Consider the following 26103-nt stretch of genomic DNA (forward strand, 5'->3'; position numbering starts at 1 on the left):
TCAGAGACTGCGGACACAGTGCAGGGGATTACCAGAGACTGCGGACAGTACAGTGAATGACCAGAGACTGCGGACAGTGCAGGGAATGACCAGAGACTGCGGACAGTGCAGAGGATGACCAGAGACTGCGGACACAGTGCAGGAGATGACCAGAGACTGCGGACACAGTGCAGGGGATTACCAGAGACTGCGGACAGTACAGTGAATGACCAGAGACTGCGGACAGTGCAGGGAATGACCAGAGACTGCGGACAGTGCAGAGAATGACCAGAGACTGCGGACAGTGCAGGGAATGACCAGAGACTGCGGACAGTGCAGGGAATGACCAGAGACTGCAGACAGTGCAGGGAATGACCAGAGACTGCGGACAGTGCAGGGAATGACCAGAGACTGCAGACAGTGCAGGGAATGACCAGAGACTGCGGACAGTGCAGGGAGTGACCAGAGACTGCAGACAGTGCAGGGAATGACCGCAGACTGCAGACAGTGAAGGGAATGACCAGAGACTGCTGACCTTTGGGGAGGGAGGGGGAGTGGGTACCTGAATTTGACAGGTACCCGCTCCCACTTCCGCGGAGTTGCCTTCCCTCTTCTTCCCGGGCCGGCTTCTGTGACAGCCGGGTGCCCACTGCGCATGTGCAAGAAGCGCTGCGCTTTGTGAATGGCCCGGCGCCTTCTGGGACCTTTTATGTGTCCCAGAAGACACCGGATCATTCACAAAGCGCAGCACATGCGCAGTGGGCACCCGGCTGTCACAGAAGCCAGCGCGTGAAGACTGTGCAGCGCTGGAGCGAGGAACAGGTAAGGCCCTGCAGGAGACAACAGCTGAGCGGCCGGCCCGGTATTCTGACATGGTGGCCGCAAAAATACCGGACCGGCCGCTTTATATTCGCTCCATAAGACGCACTGACATTTTCCCCCCTTTTTTGGGGGGAAAAAAGTGCGTCTTATGGAGCGAAAAATACGGTATGTTCAAGCATTTTCTTGGACCTACTGTATGAATAATTTCTCACATACCTCGCACTGAGGCTGATTTTCAAATTTTGTTTGTACTAAAGCATGACTTCCGAAATCACATACAATGTATTTGCTAGTCACCGTTATTAGTTATCCGAATATGTATTATTGGGAATGTTGTAATCCTGCCATCTTTATGTGCACGTTTGGAATTCACATTTTTGTGTTCGGTGACTTTACTTTATATATAAAAGAATTACAAGAAAAAGGGTGAAATTACAAATTTCCCTAATGAACAAAACCTTCAAATATGCTTTTATAACTAGGAATCAAAAAAGAACACATGCTCGGGAAAAAAGGGGATATCCAGATATTTGACCCATTACTTATCTTGATCTATCTGGGTTGAAATAATGTTTATTTTTAAAAGATATTTATTGCACCCACCCAGAGACATAAAGAAGGTACTTGGAGATGTCTCCAGGTGGACTAGACTTGATAGACATCTCCAATCTGCTTCAACTTCAATATACCAGTCACTGCCTGGAGAGGGTATAGTGCTATTTTACTAATTTGCATGGAACATATTCACCTGATTTGCAGCATATTTCACTATCTGACATCTGAACTCAATGTCGTAACTTAAAGAATAAGAGTGCTAATTAATGTGTATGAACCTGCACAAAAGCTGCCTAAGCATTGCTCTGGTTGATCAAATTAATAGACTATAAAATGATTAATTTATCAGCATCATTTATGAGATTAATTTTTCACGGGCACAATCTTCACAGCCCTAGGTTTTATGGGACTGAATATGTTTGCCATAGTTCTCCCTGAATTGAGAAAGCAAAGAATGCTCACTCTCTTTGTAACTTTTGCCTTCGAAGTTGACCTCAAGAAAAGCACCTTGTGACATGGAACTTCTCTCTGACATTCATTATTCACACAAAACACAGTATTAGGGCCATATTATTCAGCACCCTGCTGACTGTTTAAGACAACATCCATATTTAAATATACAGATTTGTTCTTTTCCAGCTGTCAGGTGTCTGCAGCATGAAGTGTGACTGCATTTATAAATACTGCTTTACTTGGGAAGAGAGAATGACATCCTGATGGAAACCATTCTAACATCATACTGTGTTTTTAGCTTCCAGGGTAATATGTGTAGTATATCAGAGAGAATGAACAGGGGGACATAGTGAGGATGCAGGAGGCTCAGTTAAAATCAGAGCTGTTTTCTAGAAGCAGTCCTACTATATTGTATATGTTATAAAGAAGTTGTGTCTTTGGTTAAAGATGAACTCTAGGCATAAAATTAAATACAGAACCGAAATACATATATGGCAGTTGTTTTGCCTGCCAAAGGATGTGTTTCTGTACGTCAAATACAGCCCTCTGTGGAAGGTTAAGCTAGGTGCTGCAGCGTTAAACAGAGACATTTCAATATTTCATAAAAAGTATATGTCAAGGCAAAAAAAAACATATGCAGCACATTTCTGAAATACATACAGTGTGTATTTTCCCATGTTCTATCCCTTTAACCATCTTAAGTAAGGCCATTGTAACTAAACAGGCAGAAAACACCCCTACTAGGGCTGATAGGCTTATGCGAATATCTATGTTGTTTACCTTTGTGCACACACACAAAGCCACTGCCATTAGACAGCAGGGTGCTAAAGACATAGAGCCAAGCAGAGTGGCTCTGTGCCATGGGATTGCTGTGATGACCAATTACAGAAATTACCAATGTTAGCAGTGTAGTACTGTTTAAGTTGGTGATCCCTCAACTTCCTCTCACAACATAGGAAGGGGATAATGGGAAATGTAATCAATTCATTTATTCTTCTAATGAAAAATGATTGTTGGTGGAGAGGTAAGAGGCAAAGGGCCCCAACTATCACATATCTGACAAAGACTGATAATATAGAGCAAAAGCAAGCATTCCAAGCCCAAAACTCAACATGTTTCACCCATAAAAGGGCTTAGCAGTGAAAAAAGTGTAATTTTAGATAAAAAGTGTGCTCAAACACAAAACAACACGTGCAATGAAGGCAGCCACCATCTATAACTTACAATTAATTGATATAATTTAGTCACCACTAGTAAGCAAACAGGAGTCCAGTTCAGACAGGAGCTCCCCCCTTTGGTCAATTGGCAAACTACTATTAGTCATATCAATTGTACCATACATGTTTAGATTCATACCGACAATTTTCTTTCTACGTTTTTACCAACTTTTAACTTTTTTCCAGTATATAACTTTATTTATTAGGGAATAACCAAAACAGATGCACACAGAGAGAAACATCAGATTGCAGCAAGCATTATCAATTTATTCGTGTATAAATGGCATAAATGTGAAACCTTTATTAAGTCCTACTGTAAAGGGCCCTAGATCCCAATCTAAAAATCTATTTTTCTTCAGCTCTTAGCTGCATTCTATCCAAATCTCTCCAATTTAATGTCCTATACAAACCAAAATTTGAAACCATCAGGTTTACCCCTGTGTTTGTTCCAGAAATGCCTCACTACTGGTCGGTTTTTCACCGTTTTTTGGGTTTCCTTCACTGTGGGAACAAAAGGACATGCTGTACATGTGGAAGGAGCCATTTGGTTTCTGTGGCAGCCATAATGGCAATTGCTTGCCCCCTCTATCCTGTTTAGAATAACTATGTACCAGTATATCTCTTAAATTCTTTAATTTCTAATAGATTACATATAGAGTAGGTGATAAGCAGTCTCTCAGAACCTTATCGTCCAGGAAAACCACCAATATTTCTGTAAGCTATTATAAATTTCACCAGCTTGTTGACAGTAGGTGTCTATCAATCAATCATACCACATTACTGTTGTCTTTTTTTTTTTTTTTTAATTCTTTAGTAGTAAGTCTCTTGATGTATCTCTGGCTTTACAAAATGATCTAAAAGGATCTATTTTGAGGTAACCCCCTATCCATGAACTTTTTAAAAAGAGTTCTGCTTTCATCCAGAAAGGCTCCCTGGCCTTTGTAAAGCAAGATGTTTGATGTCTAACAAAATTGTATCTTTTATGAAGGTAAGTCCATGACAGTGGGAATTATGGATCATGAATAAAGTTTGATTCTTATAGTTAAAAAAGAGACTTAGGATGTGTTTTGATTAGATGAGTATTTGCGACTGGCCTCATTAAAACCTTGTGGAAGTTTATGACATCTCTGCATTCCATTCAACTTTCTCTGCTTTGTGTCAAATGTGTCTTAAACTGGGCTGGTTCCATATAAGGTGACACCTCAGGAATGCCTAGAATAGACCTTGGATGTAAATCTTACCATTTTTGTTACTAGAAATGTTTCAAGAAAATTAGGCTGGCACAGTGTTTGGTATGACTCACCCATTCATCCCACATGGTTAGAGGTTCAGCAAATGTCTCTGTCAGCAAAGTCAGCCCTGCCCAGTACCTTTTGCTAAATTACTCAACCACTCCCACTCTCAGATATACAGTGGGGATCGAAAGTTTGGGCACCCCAGCAAAAACTTTGTATTAATGTGCATAAAGAAGCCAAGGAAAGATGGAAAAATCTCCAAAAGGCATCAAATTACAGATTAGACATTCTTATAATATGTCAACAAAAGTTAGATTTTATTTCCATCATTTACACTTTCAAAATAACAGAAAACAAAAAATGGCATCTGCAAAAGTTTGGGCACCCTGCAGAGTTAATATCTTGTATTGCCCCCTTTTGCAAGTATCACAGCTTGTAAACGCTTTTTGTAGCCAGCCAAGAGTCTTTCAATTCTTGTTTGAGGTATCTTTGCCCATTCTTCCTTACAAAAGTCTTCCAGTTCTTTGGGATTTCTGGGCTGTCTGTCACGCACTGCTCTTTTAAGGTCTATCCACAGATTTTCAATTATGTTGAGGTCAGGAGATTGTGAAGGCCATGGCAAAACCTTCAGTTTACGCCTCTTGATGTAATCCCCCGTGGATTTTGAGGTGTGTTTAGGATCATTATCCATTTGTAGAAGCCATCCTCTCTTTAACTTCAGCTTTTTCACAGATGGCATCAAGTTACCATCCAAAATTTGCTGAAATTTTATTGAATCCATTTTTCCTTCTACTCGTGAGATGTTCCCTGTGCCACTGGCTGCAACACAACCCCAAAGCATGATTGATCCAACCCCATGCTTAACAGTTGGACAGAGGTTCTTTTCATTAAATTCTGTGCCCCTTCTTCTCCAAACGTACCTTTGCTCATTCCGGCCAAAAAGTTCAATTTTAACCTCATCGGTCCACAGAACTTGTTTCCAAAATGCATCAGGCTTGTCTATATGTTCATTTGCAAAGTTCAAACGATGATTTTTGTGGTGAGGACGTAGAAAAGGTTTTCTTCTAATGACTCTTCCATGAAGACCATATTTGTACAAGTATCTCTTTATAGTGGAATAGTGTACCACAACTCCAGTGTCTGCCAGATCTTTCTGGAGGGATCGTGCAGTCAAACTTGGGTTTTGAATTGTTTTTTTCACAATCCTGCGAGCTGTTCTGTCTGATATTTTTCTTGGTCTTCCAGATCTTGCTTTAACTTCCACTGTTCCTGATGACTGCCATTTCTTAATTACATTCCGAACAGAGGATATTGACATCTGAAAACGCTTTGCTATCTTCTTATAGCCTTCTCCAGCTTTGTGAGCGTTAACTATTTTCAGTTTCAGTTTTCTAGACAACTGCTTAGAAGAACCCATGGTGCTGATTGTTGGGGCTAGGTCAGATGAGTCTGGGCATTTAAAACCTTTGAGATTGACATCACCTGGTCTTCCCAGACGATGACTGAGAACAATCCATGACACTGGCAGGTCTCAGCTTTGCAAAGGGGGCAGTGCATGCTATAAATTCTGCAGGGTGCCCAAACTTTTGCAGACGCCATTTTTTTGTTTTCTGTTATTTTGAAAGTGTAAATGATGGAAATAAAATCTAACTTTTGTTGACATATTATAAGAATGTCTAATCTGTAATTTGATGCCTTTTGGAGATTTTTCCATCTTTCCTTGGCTTCTTTATGCACATTAATACAAATTTTTAGCTGGGGTGCCCAAACTTTCGATCCCCACTGTATATTCACAAATTACTAGTGTAGCGCAACTCTCTAAATTAATAAGTGTTAGACAACATAAATATTCCTGTAAAAAACATATACAAGTGATAAACTAAAGAGTCCATAAACAATCCGCTCAGTCACGCACTTCCGTGAATATCTTCTTTAGTAATATTCAGTGATCCTCCACCACACCAGGTGAAAAACCTGCTCATCTCAAGAAAAGAAAATATGCGCTCATCTGGGTGTACTCAATTCCTCAGTCACAGTGACATATCTTCTTATCTCCTCTTGCCTTTCACTCAATCAAACCAAAATTGATCTTGCATAAAAAGCATAAAAACTGGCTCCTCCTTCCTAGACGCGTTGCACCCCCTCTCAGGGCTTCCTCAGTAGGTGAAGAGCCCTTCTAACACAACCTTTTTATAACCACACATTCCCCCAACTTGTGTCCAATTGGTCCTGGAAACACCGAAAGTGAGTCATCATCTTTGGGCGGAAGTGCCAATACTGGCCTCTTCTCACACGAACCACCAGAAGTACACCGGCAACTATCTTAAGTGAGGGTGACTGGAGATTCCCACCTAACTTCGGCAGAGAACACTCTCTCCCATCCTCCACACAAAAGACCAAATGCCTACACATTAACCGCAAATCTACCAAGGCTACCTCCCTAAAACCCTGATGCATAAAAACATAAATGATGAATAATATGCATATACCTGAGCTGTGTCATTACAATACCTGACTTAAATACACCAAAATGCAAATGCATACAAGAATATATGCCAACTAAAGCACTCAACTATTACTAATAAAACAATTTAAATCAAAATCAATATTAAGACCCCTCGGTGACAGAACCTTGGTTTCAAAAATCCAAAAGGATTCCCTCTGACTCAAAAACCGTATAAAATGACCTCCTCTCCACTGTTTATTGACTTTTTCCACACCCCAGAATTTTAATCCTGTGGAGTCTTTCCCATGAACTTCTCTAAAATGTTTAGAAACACTATGTTCCTTCTTACCTTTCTTATTATTATTAATATGTTCACGTGTAAAGGTCTAGAGGTACACCCCACATACTGAAGTGAACAAGGGCACTCCATCATATACACCACCCCTTCAGTGGTACATGATATGAGATCCTTCAATTTATAGAAGAAACCTGTGGCTGTTGCCCTAAAATCACAAATTCTTTTTTGATTAACATGCTAGGCATTTCGTACATGTATAGAAACCTTTAACATCTAAAAATCCTTTACATAAGTTATTAGAAGGGGGTCATTATTGGTGGAGGATCACTGAATATTACTAAAGAAGAAGAAATCCACTGAAGTGATACACGTCACTGAGGGGATTGTTTATGGACTCTTTAGTTTATCACTTGTATATGTTTTTCACAGGAGTATTTATGTTTTCTAACAATTACTAATTTAGAGAGTTGCGCTGCACTAGTAATTTGTGAATATATTTAGATAGTGAGGTGGGATCCACTGTTTTTGAGTTCAGCAAGCAACAAAGGGGTATTTAATACTATTTTGGATTTAGGTGATTGCGCTGATTGATCACAGTTGGTTATAATTGCTAATCAATTTGCAGCTCAAGGTAAGGGAAAGCTAAATAGCCTCCTTGAAATAATATTGGACATGTGCACCTAATGGATATATTAAGATGATTTCAATGGTATATTTAACAGACCAAAGGAGAGCAAATAAGAGGTATTCATTGTTGAGAATTACATATACCTTAATGTTTTGAATTACATTGTTTCAAACTTAGTTGAAGTTTTTCAGTTTCTAGCCATATTCCCTCCTTACAAACATAATCTAATTTAGTGATTTTTTTTTCAGTCAGAGCTGTTCCTAAACTGTGTCTTTTATTTTACAGCTCAGCCCAAATTCAGGGTGCATTCGGGCACTCTTGAAGATGTTGTATTGCCCATACTGTCGTGGACTGCCCACACTGAAACCCTGCCAAAACTACTGCCTCAATGTGATGAAAGGCTGCTTGGCTAATCAAGCTGATTTGGACATTGAGTGGAATCTCTTTGTTGGTATGGATATTGATTTAACCATTGATCTTTCATAATTATCACTTGATTTATAATATTTTTTCACTGAAGTATAAAAATTAAGTTTTTTAAAATTATTACTAAGCATCTGGTGGAATGATATTAACTTAAGGCAGTGTGTAATTTCTATAACAAGGTACAGTCAAAGACTATATGGTTGTGTGATGTATGATTTATGATGTTGCAGAGTGTGTTGATGTAGGGATTATTGGCAAAATTTGTGGTACACATATCAGCACAGTGTGATGCAATATCAAGCAGAGCTGTAAGGAAACATAAAACTATATGTGCTTTAGTTATCATGTACTCCAGTACAACAGGGCGATAGCAAGAGAAGAGTGATAACTTCTTGTACATTTCTCAAAAGTAGGCTCAGCCTGGTTCACCCTGATGCAACTCTGCAAGCTGTGTTTTGTGTGGGCATGGTAACCCATTCATTTGTATTGGCTGCAGTGCCTCCTGAAACACAGGGAAAAGGTCACTGCTCCATTTTTGGATCATACTCAGCACTGGAACTGCAAGTGCAGTGCGTTTCCCATGAAGGAGTGATTTTCAGAGCATGCGGCGTTCCATTAGGATTAATGGCACCCACACACATCTCCAGCATTTTTCTGTGTGAGTGGTTGCTGTTGTGGGAACAGGTGCTGTCTGCAGCATCAATCACCTACACAGATGTGAACCTAGCCTTAAGGTTTACTAATATTGTCCTGGAAGCCACCAGCCAGTTTCATCCTTTCTACACAAATAGCTGTACTGGGAGTTGTATTTCAGGCTTGCTATTAATATATACTACTGGAGTCAGTTAACAATGTCTATATGAGATAGTTTTCATATTGACAAAAGTATTGGGATAGCCCTCCAAATCATTGGATTCAGGTGTTCCAATCACCTCAATGGCCACAGGTGTAAGAAATCAAGCACCTAGGCATGCAGACTGCTTCTACAAACATTTGTGAAAGAATGTGTCGCTCTCAGGAGCTCAGTGAATTCAAGTGTGGTACCTGTGCAATAAGTCCAATCCATGAAATTTCTTTGCTACTAAATATTCCACGGTCAACTGTTAGTGCTTAAATTGTGAAAAAATGTAGCGCTAATCGCTTATATTCAAATAAATCAATGTGCAAATAAATCCCCTCAATTATAAGTGAATAAACGTGTCTACTATAAATAACCTCGTGCTTATAAAAAACACGAAAAACACAAAAAAGCTCCTATAGTGATGATGAAAAAAACAGTCCTTTTTTTACTGATATAACAGTGCGTATTTTAACAAATATACATAAACACACAATGTGCACTAATATATATATATATATATATATACACACCTACACAAATCCCATAAAGTGGATAAAACAACCTCATGTGCAAATGTGAACTATAATTAGTGCAATAGTATACACACAATGATCTATTTTCATGCGTTTTTAAAGTCCAGCTTTCAATAATCACACTCCAGTGAACAAATCAACTCGTGCTGATATCCGTGTAAAAATGTGGATTGATGGCTGTACAAAAGATCATCCGATCACCGGCTGAATTAGCCTCTCACCTTACAGTCTCGACCCTTGCGAGTCAAAGCGTTTCAATAGGATCCCTCTCACAGATACTCCAGGTTAGTATCACTCCAAACGACAGCTCCCACTATGTGCAGATCTTCCTCTGGGGATCAGAACTCCAATATTGGCTCCTTCTCCAGGCAGGGTCACGTACTGCGCTAACCACTCACATGTAACATAAAACACAAGCTTCCATTGTGTAATATGTTTATTGCCAAAAAATGGTAAAATAGAATGCGCACTTACATCAGATTAATGCAAATCAAGGCTCCCACCACATGCTCTTGGATGTCATCTGCATGGGTGTACAGAGTGCAAAGAGGTGTACCAAGATGGCCGCCACGCTGGAAGTACGTCACTACGTCGGGCCGACGCGTTGCGTCACAGTATCATGTGACTTCCTCAGGGCTCAGCGCACTGTTATATCAGTCAAAAGGACTGTTTTTTTCACCATCACTATAGGAGCTTTTTTGTGTTTTTCGTGTTTTTTATAAGCACGAGGTTATTTATAGTAGACACGTTTATTCACTTATAATTGAGGGGATTTATTTGCACATTGATTTATTTGAATATAAGCGATTAGCGCTAAATTTTTTCACAATTTAATTTTTGAGGATCATTGGATATACAGTCAGGTCCATAAATATTGGGACATCGACACAATTCTAACATTTTTGGCTCTATACATCACCACAATGGATTTGAAATGAAACAAACAAGATGTGCTTTAACTGCAGACTGTCAGCTTTAATATGAGGGTATTTACATCCAAATCAGGTGAACGGAGTAGGAATTACAACAGTTTGCATATGTGCCTCCCACTTGTTAAAGGAACCAAAAGTAATGGGACAATTGGCTTCTCAGCTGTTCCACACAGGTGTGTGTTATTCCCTCATTATCCCAATTACAATGAACAGATAAAAGGTCCAGAGTTCATTTCAAGTGTGCTATTTGCATTTGGAATCTGTTGCTGTCAACTCTCAAGATGAGATCCAAAGAGCTGTCACTATCAGTGAAGCAAGCCATCATTAGGCTGAAAAAACAAAACAAACCCATCAGAGAGATAGCAAAAACATTAGGCGTGGCCAAAACAACTGTTTGGAACATTGTTAAAAAGAAGGAACGCACCGGTGAGCTCAGCAACACCAAAAGACCCGGAAGACCACGGAAAACAACTGTGGTGGATGAGCGAAGAATTCTTTCCCTGGTGAAGAAAACACCCTTCACAACAGTTGGTCAGATCAGGAACACTCTCCAGGAGGTAGGTGTATGTGTGTCAAAGTCAACAATCAAGAGAAGACTTCACCAGAGTGAATACAGAGGGTTCACCACAAGATGTAAACCACTGGTGAGCCTCAAAAACAGGAAGGCCAGATTAGAGTTTGCCAAACGACATCTAAAAAAGCCTTCACAGTTCTGGAATAACATCCTATGGACAGATGAGACCAAGATCAACTTGTACCAGAGTGATGGGAAGAGAAGAGTATGGAGAAGGAAAGGAGCTGCTCGTGATCCTAAGCATACCACCTCATCAGTGAAGCATGGTGGTGGTAGTGTCATGGCGTGGGCATGTATGGCTGCCAATGGAACTGGTTCTCTTGTATTTATTGATGATGTGACTGCTGACAAAAGCAGCAGGATGAATTCTGAAGTGTTTCGGGCAATATTATCTGCTCATATTCAGCCAAAGGCTTCACAACTCATTGGAAGCCGCTTCACAGTGCAGATGAACAATGACCCAAAGCATACTGCAAAGGCAACCAAAGAGTTTTTTAAGGGAAAGAAGTGGAATGTTATGCAATGGCCAAGTCAATCACCTGACCTGAATCCGATTGAGCATGCATTTCACTTGCTGAAGACAAAACTGAAGGGAAAATGCCCCAAGAACAAGCAGGAACTGAAGACAGTTGCAGTAGAGGCCTGGCAGAGCATCACCAGGGATGAAACCCAACGTTTGGTGATGTCTATGCGTTCCAGACTTCAGGCTGTAATTGACTGCAAAGGATTTGCAACCAAGTATTAAAAAGTGAAAGTTTGATTTATGATTATTATTCTGTCCCATTACTTTTGGTCCCTTAACAAGTGGGAGGCACATATGCAAACTTTTGTAATTCCTACACCGTTCACCTGATTTGGATGTAAATGCCCTCAAATTAAAGCTGACAGTCTGCAGTTAAAGCACATCTTGTTCCTTTCATTTCAAATCCATTGTGGTGGTGTATAGAGCCAAAAATGTTAGAATTGTGTCGATGTCCCAATATTTATGGACCTGACTGTATGATTTAATGTTGGCAGCTTCTCGCTATTAATATTATTGTTTAAAATCATCTTGAGCGCAGGAGGTTCACACCACAACTGTTAGTGCTGTTATAACAAAGTGGAAGCAACTGGGAACAACAGCAACTCAGCCATGAAGTGGTAGGCCTTGTAAAATGACAGAGTGGGGTCAGCGCATGCTGTCTGCAGAGTCAATAGCTAAAGACCTCCAAACTTCATGTGGCCTTCAGATTAGCATAACAACAGTTCGTAGAGAGCTTCATATTATGGGTTTTCACGGCAGTGATGGTCTCCCACAGGATAGCATAGAGGGCATAAGATTTTCTTCTGTTCTGTTTGTTACTTTTCTGTGGACCAGTTGCTTTATTTACAGCATAAAAGCATAAAAGAAACACAACTAATCTGTTAACACAATTCTCACTGCATAAACATTTGCAAGTCTATTTTTAATTCTCAAACCTTATGGTTCATTCTGGTCCTGTAGGGTATCTCCAGTCTGTGTGATCACAATGTAATAGTAGCTAGCAAGAATGTTAAATGTCGTGCTAAGATAATGTATTTAATGCTGCCCTTGATTCTGTTTGCAGACATACGAGAAAGTTATAGGAAAAACATAACATTCAGTAATAAATATCAAATGTGAAAGATTATTACCACTGCTTTTTATGTGTGGGCACATTTCTGTAAGAAAATATAATGTTCCGTTAAAAGTTTTACCTGTGGAAGGAAAGAAAGCCTATTTAAGACAGCATATGTTTTTTGTGTGTTCTAAACAACATGGCATTCTTTGATGTAGTCCATGTAAGCCTAAGGGCTCATGTACACTGCAGCTGCTAAACTGAAGTTCTGGAGCTGTTCAGTGTTTTTTTCAGTAGCCCCTGAACTCTCCCAAATGTTTTCCTATGTGTCCATGTACATATAGTCATTTACAGTCGTTTACAGGCAGTTGAGTTTTTCAGTCATTTTTTTGAAAGCACCAAACTTGCGTTCAGGAGTAGATTAAAAATGCCAAATGCTTGTAAACGTGTGTAAACACTTGTAAACGCAGTTAACTGCATTTATAAGCGTTTGCGTTTAGAAGTGTTTTTTAACTGTTCCATATCCAGATGCTGTCTAGTGCAAAGCATTTTCCATGTATTCAAATGGACCTGGTACAGCAGCGCAGTCAGTTGCAGGTTTCGAGTGAAGGAAAAAATAAAGAGGCATCAGCAGCAAGGCCCCTACCCTTGGTCCACCATATCCACTACAGATCTGGACCAGTCCTAGAGGCTGGTCAGCAGCTCTGAGGAAAGGGTCCCCGAAATGAGTCAGCCATTTGACCACATTTGGAACAACTTGCTTGCCATTGTGGCCATCTTCATAATGTACATGCTTTTTAGATACATGCTTTGTCTGTGAGTATGTTTTTTATCCTTTATACCGTTGAATACACCTTGGATAATGCACTAGGTGTGTGCGCCACCTGTTTATTCTTTATCTAGTGGTTGATCTCCCCGTCTCAGGAGGGCTGCACCCCTGAAGCATCTCCTTTGGTTGTCGCTGTCCTTGTTCCCTTGGCTTTCCTTTGGCTGTGCATTTCCTGAGGCGCTGGAGAGTACACACGTTATCCAGTGAAGGAAAAAATGGTAGAACGTGCTGCATATGCTCATGATGGGATCCATAATGAATACAACCAAAAAAGATAGGTCATGTCAACACATACTGCTCTCCCTGCTTCTTCTCTCTCTATTTCTCTCAAAATGTCTGAAATAGTTAACTATTTACTATTTTTCAGTGCATTCTGGGCATTTGGGAGGGTCTCCTGAGGTTATCTTTTAAAAAAGCTTCTGAATGCAAACTCACATAAATGTGGTATGCAAACGTGGCTAAAGTGACGTTTTTTAACCTACATTTTCCAGCAATCAGTTTCCATCATTCAGAAGATTTTTCCAAATGTCCCGTCTACATGAGCCCTTAAAATTGCAAAATTTCAGATCTTATGTATCTTTATTGCTGTCTTAGGAAGGATCTTGATGAATTACCCATACTCGCCATAGGTCTTTATTAAGAGGAACCTAAAGTGTTTTTGTAAATCTGTTATTTACTGTCTTACTATTTTAAAAGTATATTTTTCACACAAAATGTGACATATTACACACATTTAATAGATTTACCATTCCCTGCTAACAAGTGCAATTTTAGGCTTGTTTTTCAATGTTTACCAGCTTAACCTTCACCACTTTCCTTTAAAAAGTCTGATTTTTGCAGAGAATAATAGCTGATGTTGCAATTACAAATTCAATTGAATTGAGTACTATGAATGGCTCATCCTCTCCTCCCTGCTCTGTGTAGTTATGTACAGTGATTCAATTGGAGAGAAGGTTTTAAAGCGAGAAATTACTTCTGTTCTCTCTTTCGAGAAACACACAGCACAACCTGTGTCACTGATGTGCCCTGTATTAAATGCTTGCTTGTACAATAAAAATAATTAAATAAAAGGAACCAAAGTTAAAAATGAAAAAAAAATGCTAGCAAATGCAGCTTTTTGGTAGAAGTTGCTTTAAAGGTCTTTTCTGCCAAAAAACAGCTTCATAAGTCTAAGGTTTAAGCATTTCATTCTTTTTCTTTTTGTATGATGCTTGCAATGTACATGCAGTGCAGTGTACCATACTGGCTTGCTTCCATCCCAGTCCCGGCATTTGTAATAAGCAGATAATGGGTTCTGGTACTGGGATGATGCATCTCTAGCATGTAGAGTTCATCAGTGGCTTCCCAGCAGTGGACCAAAAAAGGCAGTAGACTCTGAAGAAGACCAGGAGAAGCCAAGAGGGGGCATGGACGAAATCTTGATGGGGTGTGTGGACCTCGTATTACTGGAAGAAAGCAAACTAGAGTATAAGTGTCCCTTAGTGTGAAAGTATACTTAACATTCTTGTACATTATGAGCAAGAGCTCCAGAGACCAACAGTGAATTTAGCTCTACTTTAATTGACATTGTTGGGGATAGCAAAATACTTGGTGTATTCCATTGCTAAGGCAACCAATGTAACTAAATAAGGTATACTTTAATCTATACAAAACATATCAGATCTTGTTTTGGTATACTGTAGTCCTGGGTCTTTGTGATATTTTTTAGATTTTCCTAGATGACATGATCTACTGAAGTGGCTAGTGCACTTCTTGACATACTGTATATTTTCATTAAAGCCTAGTTTAAAGTGGTCCTAAAGGCAGAAGGTTTTTTACTTCATAGCATTTTAATGCATTTTATGCTCACTCACCTATACATATGGGTTTTTAATAAAATAAATATGTGTAATAAAAATATGTATACATATAAAAACATTAGAAATACCTCTTTTTTCCTTTTTCTTATAAATTATCACAATCCCTCTATTCTCAGCTGCATAACAAGATGGGGGGAGGAGAAACAGCAGGACACTGATCTTCACAGTGAGTGGCTGTGCTGGGGGGGGGGGGGACATGTCATCACAAACCCGAACATTGAAGGAGAGCAGACTGAGTACCCAGCACAGCTAGAGAACTGACCATGCTGTGATTTCATGTCCAGAGTGATCAATTTTTAATAGGAAAGTAGAGGGACAGGAAGGAACACCAGGTATTTCATACAAAGGAAGCAATACAAAGAGTACAGGATACTTTTTTATACACCTACATGATACAGCAGGCATATATCAGGATTATGAAATGCTGGGTTAACATATTCTGCTGTGTGCACTGCTGTGCATCCTTACATATTCCTAGCAAACTTTTGCATAAAACAGGCATTCTTGGCTTGCATATATTACAATACATGTTGAAGCTGGTCAACTGCATCAAAATGATCCCTCTTTGGCCAGTCCCTACTCTACTGCGATATACTGTACTTTCTTGCTTACAGTATACTTAAGTGGACATATAGTACCACTATGGGACAAACAGACATAGTTAAAGGAGAACTACAGACTCAGTTCTGATCACTGATCAAATATTAGTTGAGTTAGGAATGTTTATTATAAGATAGCAGTTAGCTATCAACATATTGCTTGGGGCCATGAAATAAAATGATTTAAATCTAAATGCATATTTAAAATAATAGCTTGCATGACGTACTAAAGAATAGTGTCTGTTTTTGAAACTTTGTGTCATCATGTAATAAGCAGAGCACTGAAATAAACTTTAGAATTCCACAACATATAGTAAAAATGTATGCATACAGTTAATGGTTAGGTGACAGGTACCCTTCAAATAGCTGATTGGGCTACATCGTGAAATATCTTTAAGCCTTTTCAAATATGAAGTGTCCTGTGGTTCTGTTCCCTTTTCAGTTGAATGTTTACAACAGTTTAAAGGCTACAAAATCCATACTTTTAACAGCAAGGAATAGAAAAATAATACATGCCAGGAAAATCTCAGACGTGCCATTTGAGGTGACACAAACTAGTAAATCCTTCAATAGCAATTCTCATTGCAGTGATTTGAAAGCAAATAGAAAATACAGACAAATAACAAGAGATGACAAGGGATCAGCGCAGCTCTTACATTTACTTTATTGCCATACACTCAACAATGCTACAATTACTTACTATCCTCATATCAGCATAAATATTATGGCATGTTATGTGTTAGCCTAGTGATTCTGACAAAAGATGTTAGAAAATATCTGCACAGAAGGGCAGAACGGTAATTATGTACAGCACTTAAACATAGCACATCTGACATTTCTGCAAACTTGGCAAAACAGATCTTTCACACCAAGTGTCCCACATATAAAATATTTATATTTTATATAACATATGGAGGGAGTGGGCAGTATGTTTTATGTTTTTCTATCATTTACCAAAAAATATACCCATTTGTTAGAGATAACATAGTATTAGCAATCACAGTAACTACCTGTGGATCTACATTGTAGAAAGATCCTTGTCACCCACCGATACCTGATACTGTCCATTAAACAGTATGCTGTATATATATATATATATATATATATATATATATATACAGTGGGGATCGAAAGTTTGGGCACCCCACTAAAAATTTGTATTAATGTGCATAAAGAAGCCAAGGAAAGATGGAAAAATCTCCAAAAGACATCAAATTACAGATTAGACATTCTTATAATATGTCAACAAAAGTTAGATTTTATTTCCATCATTTACACTTTCAAAATAACAGAAAACAAAAAAATGGCGTCTGCAAAAGTTGGGGCACCCTGCAGAATTTATAGCATGCACTGCCCCCTTTGCAAAGCTGAGACCTGCCAGTGTCATGGATTGTTCTCAATCATCGTCTGGGAAGACCAGATGATGTCAATCTCAAAGGTTTTAAATGCCCAGACTTATCTAACCTTGCCCCAACAATCAGCACCATGGGTTCTTCTAAGCAGTTGTCTAGAAAACTGAAACTGAAAATAGTTGACGCTCACAAAGCTGGAGAAGGCTATAAGAAGATAGCAAAGCGTTTTCGGATGTCAATATCCTCTGTTCGGAATGTAATTAAGAAATGGCAGTCATCAGGAACAGTGGAAGTTAAAGCAAGATCTGGAAGACCAAGAAAAATATCAGACAGAACAGCTCGCAGGATTGTGAGAAAAACAATTCAAAACCCACGTTTGACTGCATGATCCCTCCAGAAAGATCTGGCAGACACTGGAGTTGTGGTACACTATTCCACTATAAAGAGATACTTGTACAAATATGGTCTTCATGGAAGAGTCATCAGAAGAAAACCTCTTCTACGTCCTCACCACAAAAATCATCGTTTGAACTTTGCAAATGAACATATAGACAAGCCTGATGCATTTTGGAAACAAGTTCTGTGGACCGATGAGGTTAAAATTGAACTTTTTGGCCGGAATGAGCAAAGGTACGTTTGGAGAAGAAGGGACACAGAATTTAATGAAAAGAACCTCTGTCCAACTGTTAAGCATGGGGTTGGATCAATCATACTTTGGGGTTGTGTTGCAGCCAGTGGCACAGGGAACATCTCACGAGTAGAAGGAAAAATTGATTCAATAAAATTTCAGCAAATTTTGGATGGTAACTTGATGCCATCTGTGAAAAAGCTGAAGTTAAAGAGAGGATGGCTTCTACAAATGAATAATGATCCTAAACACACCTCGAAATCCACGGGGGATTACATCAAGAGGCGTAAACTGAAGGTTTTGCCATGGCCTTCACAATCTCCTGACCTCAACATAATTGAAAATCTATGGATAGACCTTAAAAGAGCAGTGCGTGACAGACAGCCCAGAAATCTCAAAGAACTGGAAGACTTTTGTAAGGAAGAATAGGCAAAGATACCTCAAACAAGAATTGAAAAACTCTTGGCTGGCTACAAAAAGCGTTTACAAGCTGTGATACTTGCCAAAGGGGGCAGTACAAGATATTAACTCTGCAGGGTGACCAAACTTTTGCAGACGTCATTTTTTTGTTTTCTGTTATTTTGAAAGTGTAAATGATGGAAATAAAATCTAACTTTTGTTGACATATTATAAGAATGTCTAATCTGTAATTTGATGCCTCTTGGAGATTTTTCCATGTTTCCTTGGCTTCTTTATGCACATTAATACAAATTTTTAGCTGGGGTGCCCAAACTTTCGATCCTCACTGTATATATATACTATATTGCCAAAAATATTGGGACACCCTTTCAAATCATTGGATTCAGGTGTTCCATTCACCACCTACTAAATATTCCATGTTCAACTGTTAGTGGTATTATAACAACATGGAAGTCACTGGGAACAACAGCAACTCAGCCACAAAATGGTAGGCCACATAAGCGCAAAGTGCACAGAAGTTGCCAACTGTCTGCAGATTCAATAGACCTCCAAACTTCAAATGGCCTTCAGATTAGCACAACAGCAGTGTGTAGAGAGCTTCATGGAATGGGTTTCCAAGCCTTACATCACCAAGTGCAATGCAAAATGTTGGATGCAGTGATGTAAAGCATGCCACCACTGAACTCAAGATCACTGGAGACGTGTTCTCTGGAGTGACAAGTCATGTTTCTCTGTCTGGCAATCTGATGGAAGTATCTGGGTTTAGCACTCACAGTTGTGTTCAAAATAATAGCAGTGTGTTGAAAAAAGTGAATAAAGCTCAAAATCCTTCTAATAGCTTTTATATCCATACACACAAATGCATTGGGAACACTACACATTCTATTCCAAATCAAAACATGAAGAAAAATATATCAAATGTGTGTTGTTTCTCTAAAAAAATTGAAGAAAAGTGAATATTACACTGTTCAAAAAAATAGCAGTGCTTGTATTCTTCTTTACAAACTCAAACATTCACTATATAAACTGAAAAATGTTTGAAGATTTTGCTTTCCTTTGAATCACTTAATTAATATTTAGTTGTATAAGCACTGTTTCTGAGAACTGCTGTACATCTGTGTTGCATGGAGTCAACCAACTTCTAGCACCTGTGAACAGGTATTCCAGCCCAGGATGATTGGACTACATTCAAACTTCTTCTCTATTTCTTGGTTTTGCCTCAGAAACTGCATTTTTGATGTCACCCCACAAGTTTTCATTGGATTAAGATCTGGGGATAGGGCTGGCCACTCTATAACGTCAATCTTGTTGGTCTGGAACCAAGATGTTTCTTGTTTACTGGTGTGTTTGGGGTCGTTGTCTTGTTGGAACACCCATTTCAAGGGCATTTCCTCTTCAGCATAAGGCAGCATGACCTCTTCAAGTATTCGGATGTATTCAAACTGATCCATGATCCCTGATATGCAATAAATAGGCCCAACACCGTAGTATGAGAAACATCCCCATATCATGATGCTTCCACAACCATGCTTCACTGTCTTCACAGTGTACTTTGGCTTGAATTCAGTGTTTGGGGGTCGTCTGACAAACTGTCTCCGGCCACTAGACCCAAAAAGAACAATCTTACTTTCATCAGTCCACAAAATGTTGCGCCATTTCTCTTTAGGCCAGTCAATGTGTTCTTTAGCAATGTTATGATCCGCCAGGTGGTGCCTCAGGCTGCCAACTGACAGACCTACTCAGAGCGTGGGGTCTAAGCCTGGGCTGTGCTTTCACCAGAGCCCCTGATGGTGGGGATGGACTTGAAACAGTCCCGGGCCAGGTCACGACCTCCGAGCAGGCCCGCCAGTGGCTGAGGAGACCTTTGGGGACAGGTACCGGGAGAGCCAGATATGAAGAGGATGGCGGCCCCAGCAGGGTAGTAACAGATCGTGGGCCCGTGAGGGTAAGCGGGGTACAGAATTGGTAGGCGAGAGTAGTCGGGTCACACGCAGGGTCAGCAGGGAAGTCAATCCGTAGAATGGTCAGGGCAATCCGGGTCAAACGCAGGAGCAGGCAGAATAGTCAGGACAATCCGGGTCAAACGCAGGAGCAGGCAGAGTAGTCAGGACAATCCGGGTCAAACGCAGGAGCAGGCAGAATAGTCAGGGTCAATCAGGGTCACAAGATAGGTGCAGGAACTCAGGATCACAGGAAGACCTTGCGGCAATCTGTGACAGTGCAGGGCATCTTTAAATAGTGCGCCCTGCACTGTCATTGGCCGGCTAGGACGCGCCCCCGGCTGTCATTGGACGCCTGAGGCGCGCCCGCGGCTCCTACTGCGCATGCGCGGCGTCCTGTCAGCCGCAGCTCGCCGGGACCTAGTGCCTGTGTCCCGGCGCGATCTGCCACCAATGCGCATGCGCGAGGGACGGAGCCGCGATCGCGGACCATGGAGCCGCGGTCCCTGACATTGCCCCCCCCCAATGGGCACCCTCCGGGAGCCCCACTGATCTCTCCACCGCGGGTGAGCACGAAAAAACTCCCGGATGAGCCTGGGCGCGTGGACGTTCTGGGCGGGTTCCCATGAGTTCTCCTCAGGGCCATACCCCTTCCATTTTATCAGGAACTGTGTCTGGCCCCCCCTCCTTTGGCAACTGAGGATAGTCTCCACTTCAAATTCCTCCTGGTCACCTATAGTGACTGCCTCGGGAGGTCTGGATTCACGGTCCGGGAAGGGATCCGGTCTGGATGGCTTCAGGAGAGATACATGGAAGACAGGATGTATCTTGAAGGTCTGCGGAAGCTCGAGTTTGTAGGCCACCTCGTTAACTACTCGCTTTACCGGAAAGGGGCCGATGTACTTGGGTCCCAGCTTCCTTGAAGGACATAGCATTTTCAAGTTGGTTGTTGCTAGCCAAACCTGATCCCCTGGATGAAGCAGTAATTCTCCTCTTCTCTTTCGGTCGAATGCCCTTTTACTATCCTCTTGGGCTTTAGCGATGGCTTCCTGAATCGTCATGTTATTGACAGAAAAGAAGTTCAAGATGTCTTGAGATGCTGGTACCGGATTCTCAGGCATCAGATCAGGGAGGAATGTGGGATGATACCCATAATTGGAAAAGAACGGGGATTGACCCGTGGCTGAGTGACTCGAGTTGTTGTACGCGAATTCCGCGGAAGGCAGCAATGACAGCCAGTCGTCCTGAAGGTAGGATGTGTAGCACCGTAAGTACTGTTCCAGCGTCTGGTTTGTCCTCTCAGTTTGGCCGTTGGTCTGTGGATGGTAGGCGGATGAAAGCGACAGCTTGATTCCCAGCGATTTACATAAGGCGTTCCAGAACCTGGAGGTGAATTGGACCCCCCGATCTGATACTATATCTTCGGGAACACCATGAAGCCTAACCACTTCCTTGATGAAGATCCGTGCCGTTTCCGGTGCTGATGGGGTCTTCTCCAGGGGCACGAAATGTGCCATCTTTGAAAAGCTGTCGACGATCACCATTATTGCAGTGTAGCCCTGGGATGGTGGAAGTTCGACCACGAAATCCATGGCTATCATTTGCCAGGCCCGCTTGGGTATGGGTAATGGACGTAACAATCCCCATGCCCTGCTCCTGGAGGGCTTGTTCCTTTGACAGGTGGAACACGTTCGGACGTACTGCTCACAATCCTTGATCATGTCTGGCCACCAGAACGAGCGCCGTAGCAGATCCAGAGTCTTCGTTACCCCGAAGTGGCCCGCCATAGGATGGTCGTGGCAGTGCCCTAGGACCAAGGTTCGCACTTCTTCTGGGACCATGATCCGGTCTTCCATCCAAATTAGCCCACCGTGGCTCTGGAGGGGTGATTCAGACAGAACTGGTAGTCCTACAGAAGCATCAAGAAGCCGGGAGCGAAGTTCCGTTTGTAGAGCGAGGAAACTCCCAGAAGGTAAGATGGTGTCAGGTACCACAGCGTCGTCGGGGTCCTCAAACATGCGGGACAGAGCGTCTGGTTTAGTGTTCTTAGTACCGGGTCGGTACGTTATATGGAATGAGAATCGAGAGAAGAAAAGCGCCCATCTCGCTTGGCGAGGTCTCAGTCGTTTTGCCGTTCTCAAATATTCAAGGTTTTTGTGATCTGTGAATATTAGGATTGGGTGTGTGGCTCCTTCCAGTAAATACCTCCATTCTTCAAGAGCAGTTTTAATGGCCAGGAGCTCCCGATCTCCAATGTCGTAGTTACGTTCCGCTGGAGTCAACTTCCTGGAGAAGAACGCCACAGGGTGCAGAAGTTCCTTGGTACCATTCCTTTGGGACAAAACCGCCCCTACAGCATTTTCGGAGGCGTCCACTTCCAACACATATGGGAGAGAAGCATCTGGATGGCAGAGAATGGGAGCAGTGGTGAACAATTCTTTGAGCTTTTCGAAGGCTGTCTGCGCTTCGGGAGTCCACTTAAAGCGGACCCCTTGTTTCGTCAGTTGCGTGATCGGGGAGACCAGACCGGAGAATTTCCTAATAAACTTCCTGTAAAAGTTGGAAAAACCGATGAAACGCTGTACCCCCTTTTTGTCGGCGGGTATTGGCCAATCTAAGATCGCCGTGACTTTCTGGGGATCCATCGTGACCCCCGCGGAAGAGAGAACCAGTCCCAAGAATGTGGTTTCGTGCTGTTCGAAACAGCACTTTTCTGCCTTTGCGTATAGCCCGTGTTGACGCAACCGTTCTAATACCCGTATCACGTGACCCCGATGAACCTCCAGTGAAGGGGAAAAAATTAAGATGTCATCCAAATAAACCACCACAAAAATATCAAGAAGGTCACGAAAAACATCGTTGATAAAGTGCTGAAAGGTCGCCGGTGCATTACAGAGCCCGAACGGCATCACCAAGTACTCGTAGTGACCGAATCTCGTACGGAACGCCGTCTTCCACTCATCCCCCTCCCTGATACGGACAAGGTTATAGGCCCCCCGCAGGTCTAATTTAGTGAATATCGTTGCCGATCTCAATCTCTGGAGGAGCTCGGGGACTAGGGGTAAAGGATAACGATTCTTTACCGTTATTTCGTTCAGGTCACGGTAGTCTATGCAGGGTCGTAACGATTTGTCCTTCTTCTCTACGAAGAATAACCCGGCCCCGGCTGGGGATGTGGATGGACGAATAAATCCCTTCCGAAGGTTCTCATCAATGTATTCCCTCAGTACTCCTGATTCTGCTTCGGACAAGGGAAAGATACGGCCGAATGAGATTTCAGATCCGGGTAGGAGGTCTATGGGGCAGTCGTAGGAACGGTGCGGAGGGAGAACGTCAGCTCCTCGCTTACTAAAGACGTCTAAGAAGTCATGGTAGGCCGGGGGAATAACCTGGGATAGATCGGTGTCACCATCCAAGCACAGGAGGAACCGGGGAACCACGGATCCTGTGACGTGGCAGTGACTCAAACAATAGGGTGAGCAAAATTGAACTGTTCCCTTTTCCCAGTCAATCTGGGGGTTATGGGCCCTCAGCCAAGGGAGGCCCAGAATGACTGGAAAAAGGGGGGATGCGATGGCATCCAAACGGAGGAACTCCTGGTGATGGTCTGCCATTGTGGTGAAAATGGGTGGTGTCTCCTGGTCCACCACCCTGATTTTATACGGGACCCATCTGCCAAGAAGATGTTGAACCCCCTTTCTTTGGTCTGGAGAGGGATTTTTTGCCGGTGGGCAAAAGTCAGATCGATGAAGCAACTACAGGCTCCTGAGTCAACGATTGCGGTCACCGACAATGTTCCTCCGGGGAGCTGTAAAGACACAGGAATGGCCAGGTAACTCGACTGATCATCCCTTCCTGCGGGTAGAGTAAAAGAAACGGGCGTGGACTTACTCATTTTAGCAGGACAGGAGCGCACCTGATGACCAGCTTCCCCGCAGTACAGACATAGGTTCTGTGATAGTCTCCTTTGACGTTCCTCGACCGATAAGTGAGAACGGGCCAATCCCAGCTGCATGGGTTCCGGGTTGTCCCCTGTTTCCGTGCTTCGCGGATGGTTCCCTGGGGTTGGAGCTGTATCTCTGGAAGGAATCCATGCCACCCTTTGACCCTGACTGCTCCTTTCCAGCCGACGTTCCCTTAGTCTACGGTCAATTTGAATGGCCAACTCAATCAGTTTTTCCAGGGAGTCAGGTAGGCCTACTCGCGCTAGTTCGTCCTTGAGAGGCTCAGACAGCCCGATGCGGAACTGGTGACATAAGGCCGCATCGTTCCATCTGGTGTCGCCCATGCAACGCCTAAAATCGGACGCGTATTCTTCGGCTGTCCGGCGGCCCTGCCGCAGGGAGTATAGAGTCGCTTCTGCAGAAGCAGCTCGCTGAGGGTCGTCATACAAGACGGCCATGGCCCGAAAGAACTCGGTCACGGAGTCAAGATGGGGGTCGTGCTTCTCCATCAGACGGTGAGCCCAATCCTGGGGCTCATCCTGAAGGAGGGAGACTATAAACCCCACCTTGACGGTCTCAGTGGTGAACGTGCGGGGTTGTAAGTCAAAGTATAGGGTGCAGGCGTTCCGGAAGGCTCGGAAGCGGCTCCGGTCACCACGGAATCGTTCCGGCAGAGGAACGCGGGGTTCAGGAGCTAGGGATGTGGCAACCGCTCCGGATACCGGGTTAGCGGGAGGTCCTGCAGGTGGAGGACTCTGAGCAGGGGGAGTCAGGGGGGCTAATGACTCCATGCGGTCCTCCAGTCGGGCGCAGCGACTGTGGAAGTTCTGAAAAGCCTGGGTCAAGGTGGCCAGGTGCTGACAAATATCCTCTAGGGACGCCGGTCCACTTCCTGGCTCTGTCATGGCCGCAAGGTACTGTTATGATCCGCCAGGTGGTGCCTCAGGCTGCCAACTGACAGACCTACTCAGAGCGTGGGGTCTAAGCCCGGGCTGTGCTTTCACCAGAGCCCCTGATGGTGGGGATGGACTTGAAACAGTCCCGGGCCAGGTCACGACCTCCGAGCAGGCCCGCCAGTGGCTGAGGAGACCTTTGGGGACAGGTACCGGGAGAGCCAGATATGAAGAGGATGGCGGCCCCAGCAGGGTAGTAACGGATCGTGGGCCCGTGAGGGTAAGCGGGGTACAGAATCGGTAGGCGAGAGTAGTCGGGTCACACGCAGGGTCAGCAGGGAAGTCAATCCGTAGAATGGTCAGGGCAATCCGGGTCAAACGCAGGAGCAGGCAGAATAGTCAGGACAATCCGGGTCAAACGCAGGAGCAGGCAGAGTAGTCAGGACAATCCGGGTCAAACGCAGGAGCAGGCAGAATAGTCAGGGTCAATCAGGGTCACAAGATAGGTGCAGGAACTCAGGATCACAGGAAGACCTTGCGGCAATCTGTGACAGTGCAGGGCATCTTTAAATAGTGCGCCCTGCACTGTCATTGGCCGGCTAGGACGCGCCCCCGGCTGTCATTGGATGCCTAAGGCGCGCCCGCGGCTCCTACTGCGCATGCGCGGCGTCCTGTCAGCCGCGGCTCGCCGGGACCTAGTGCCTGTGTCCCGGCGCGATCTGCCGCCAATGCGCATGCGCGAGGGACGGAGCCGCGATCGCGGACCATGGAGCCGCGGTCCCTGACAAGCAAATTGTAACCTCTTCAGGACATGTCTTTTTTTCAACAGTGGGACTTTGCAGGGGCTTCTTGCAGATAGCTTGGCTTCACATAGGCGTCTTCTAATTGTAACAGTACTCACAGGTAACTTTGGACCTTCTTTGATCTTCATGGAGCTGATTGTTGGCTGAGTCCTTGCCATTTTGGCTATTCTTCTATCCATTCAAATGGTAGTTTTTCTCTTTCTTCCACGTCTTTCAGGTTTTGGTTGCCATTTTAAAGCATTTGCGATCATTTTAGCTGAGCAGCCTATCATTTTCTGCACTTCTTTTTATGTTTTCCCCTCTCCAATCAACTTTTTAAT

The 26103-nt window shown here is 42.9% G+C and overlaps 1 protein-coding gene across 1 annotated transcript in view; it reads left to right on the top strand.

Moving 5' to 3' along the window:
* The window catches only part of GPC6 (glypican 6), an 885938-nt gene that overhangs the window by 531567 nt on the left and 328268 nt on the right, over positions 1 to 26103 (top strand). The window contains exon 4 of the mRNA XM_089680474.1: positions 7919 to 8084. Coding sequence (XP_089536600.1) covers positions 7919 to 8084 — 166 coding nt within the window. The remainder of the gene's footprint in view (positions 1 to 7918; positions 8085 to 26103) is intronic.

The sequence above is a fragment of the Staurois parvus genome, unplaced genomic scaffold, assembly GCF_062004578.1.
Source record: "Staurois parvus isolate SC_StPar_1 unplaced genomic scaffold, SC_StPar_1.0 ptg000243l, whole genome shotgun sequence".
Taxonomy (NCBI): domain Eukaryota; kingdom Metazoa; phylum Chordata; class Amphibia; order Anura; family Ranidae; genus Staurois; species Staurois parvus.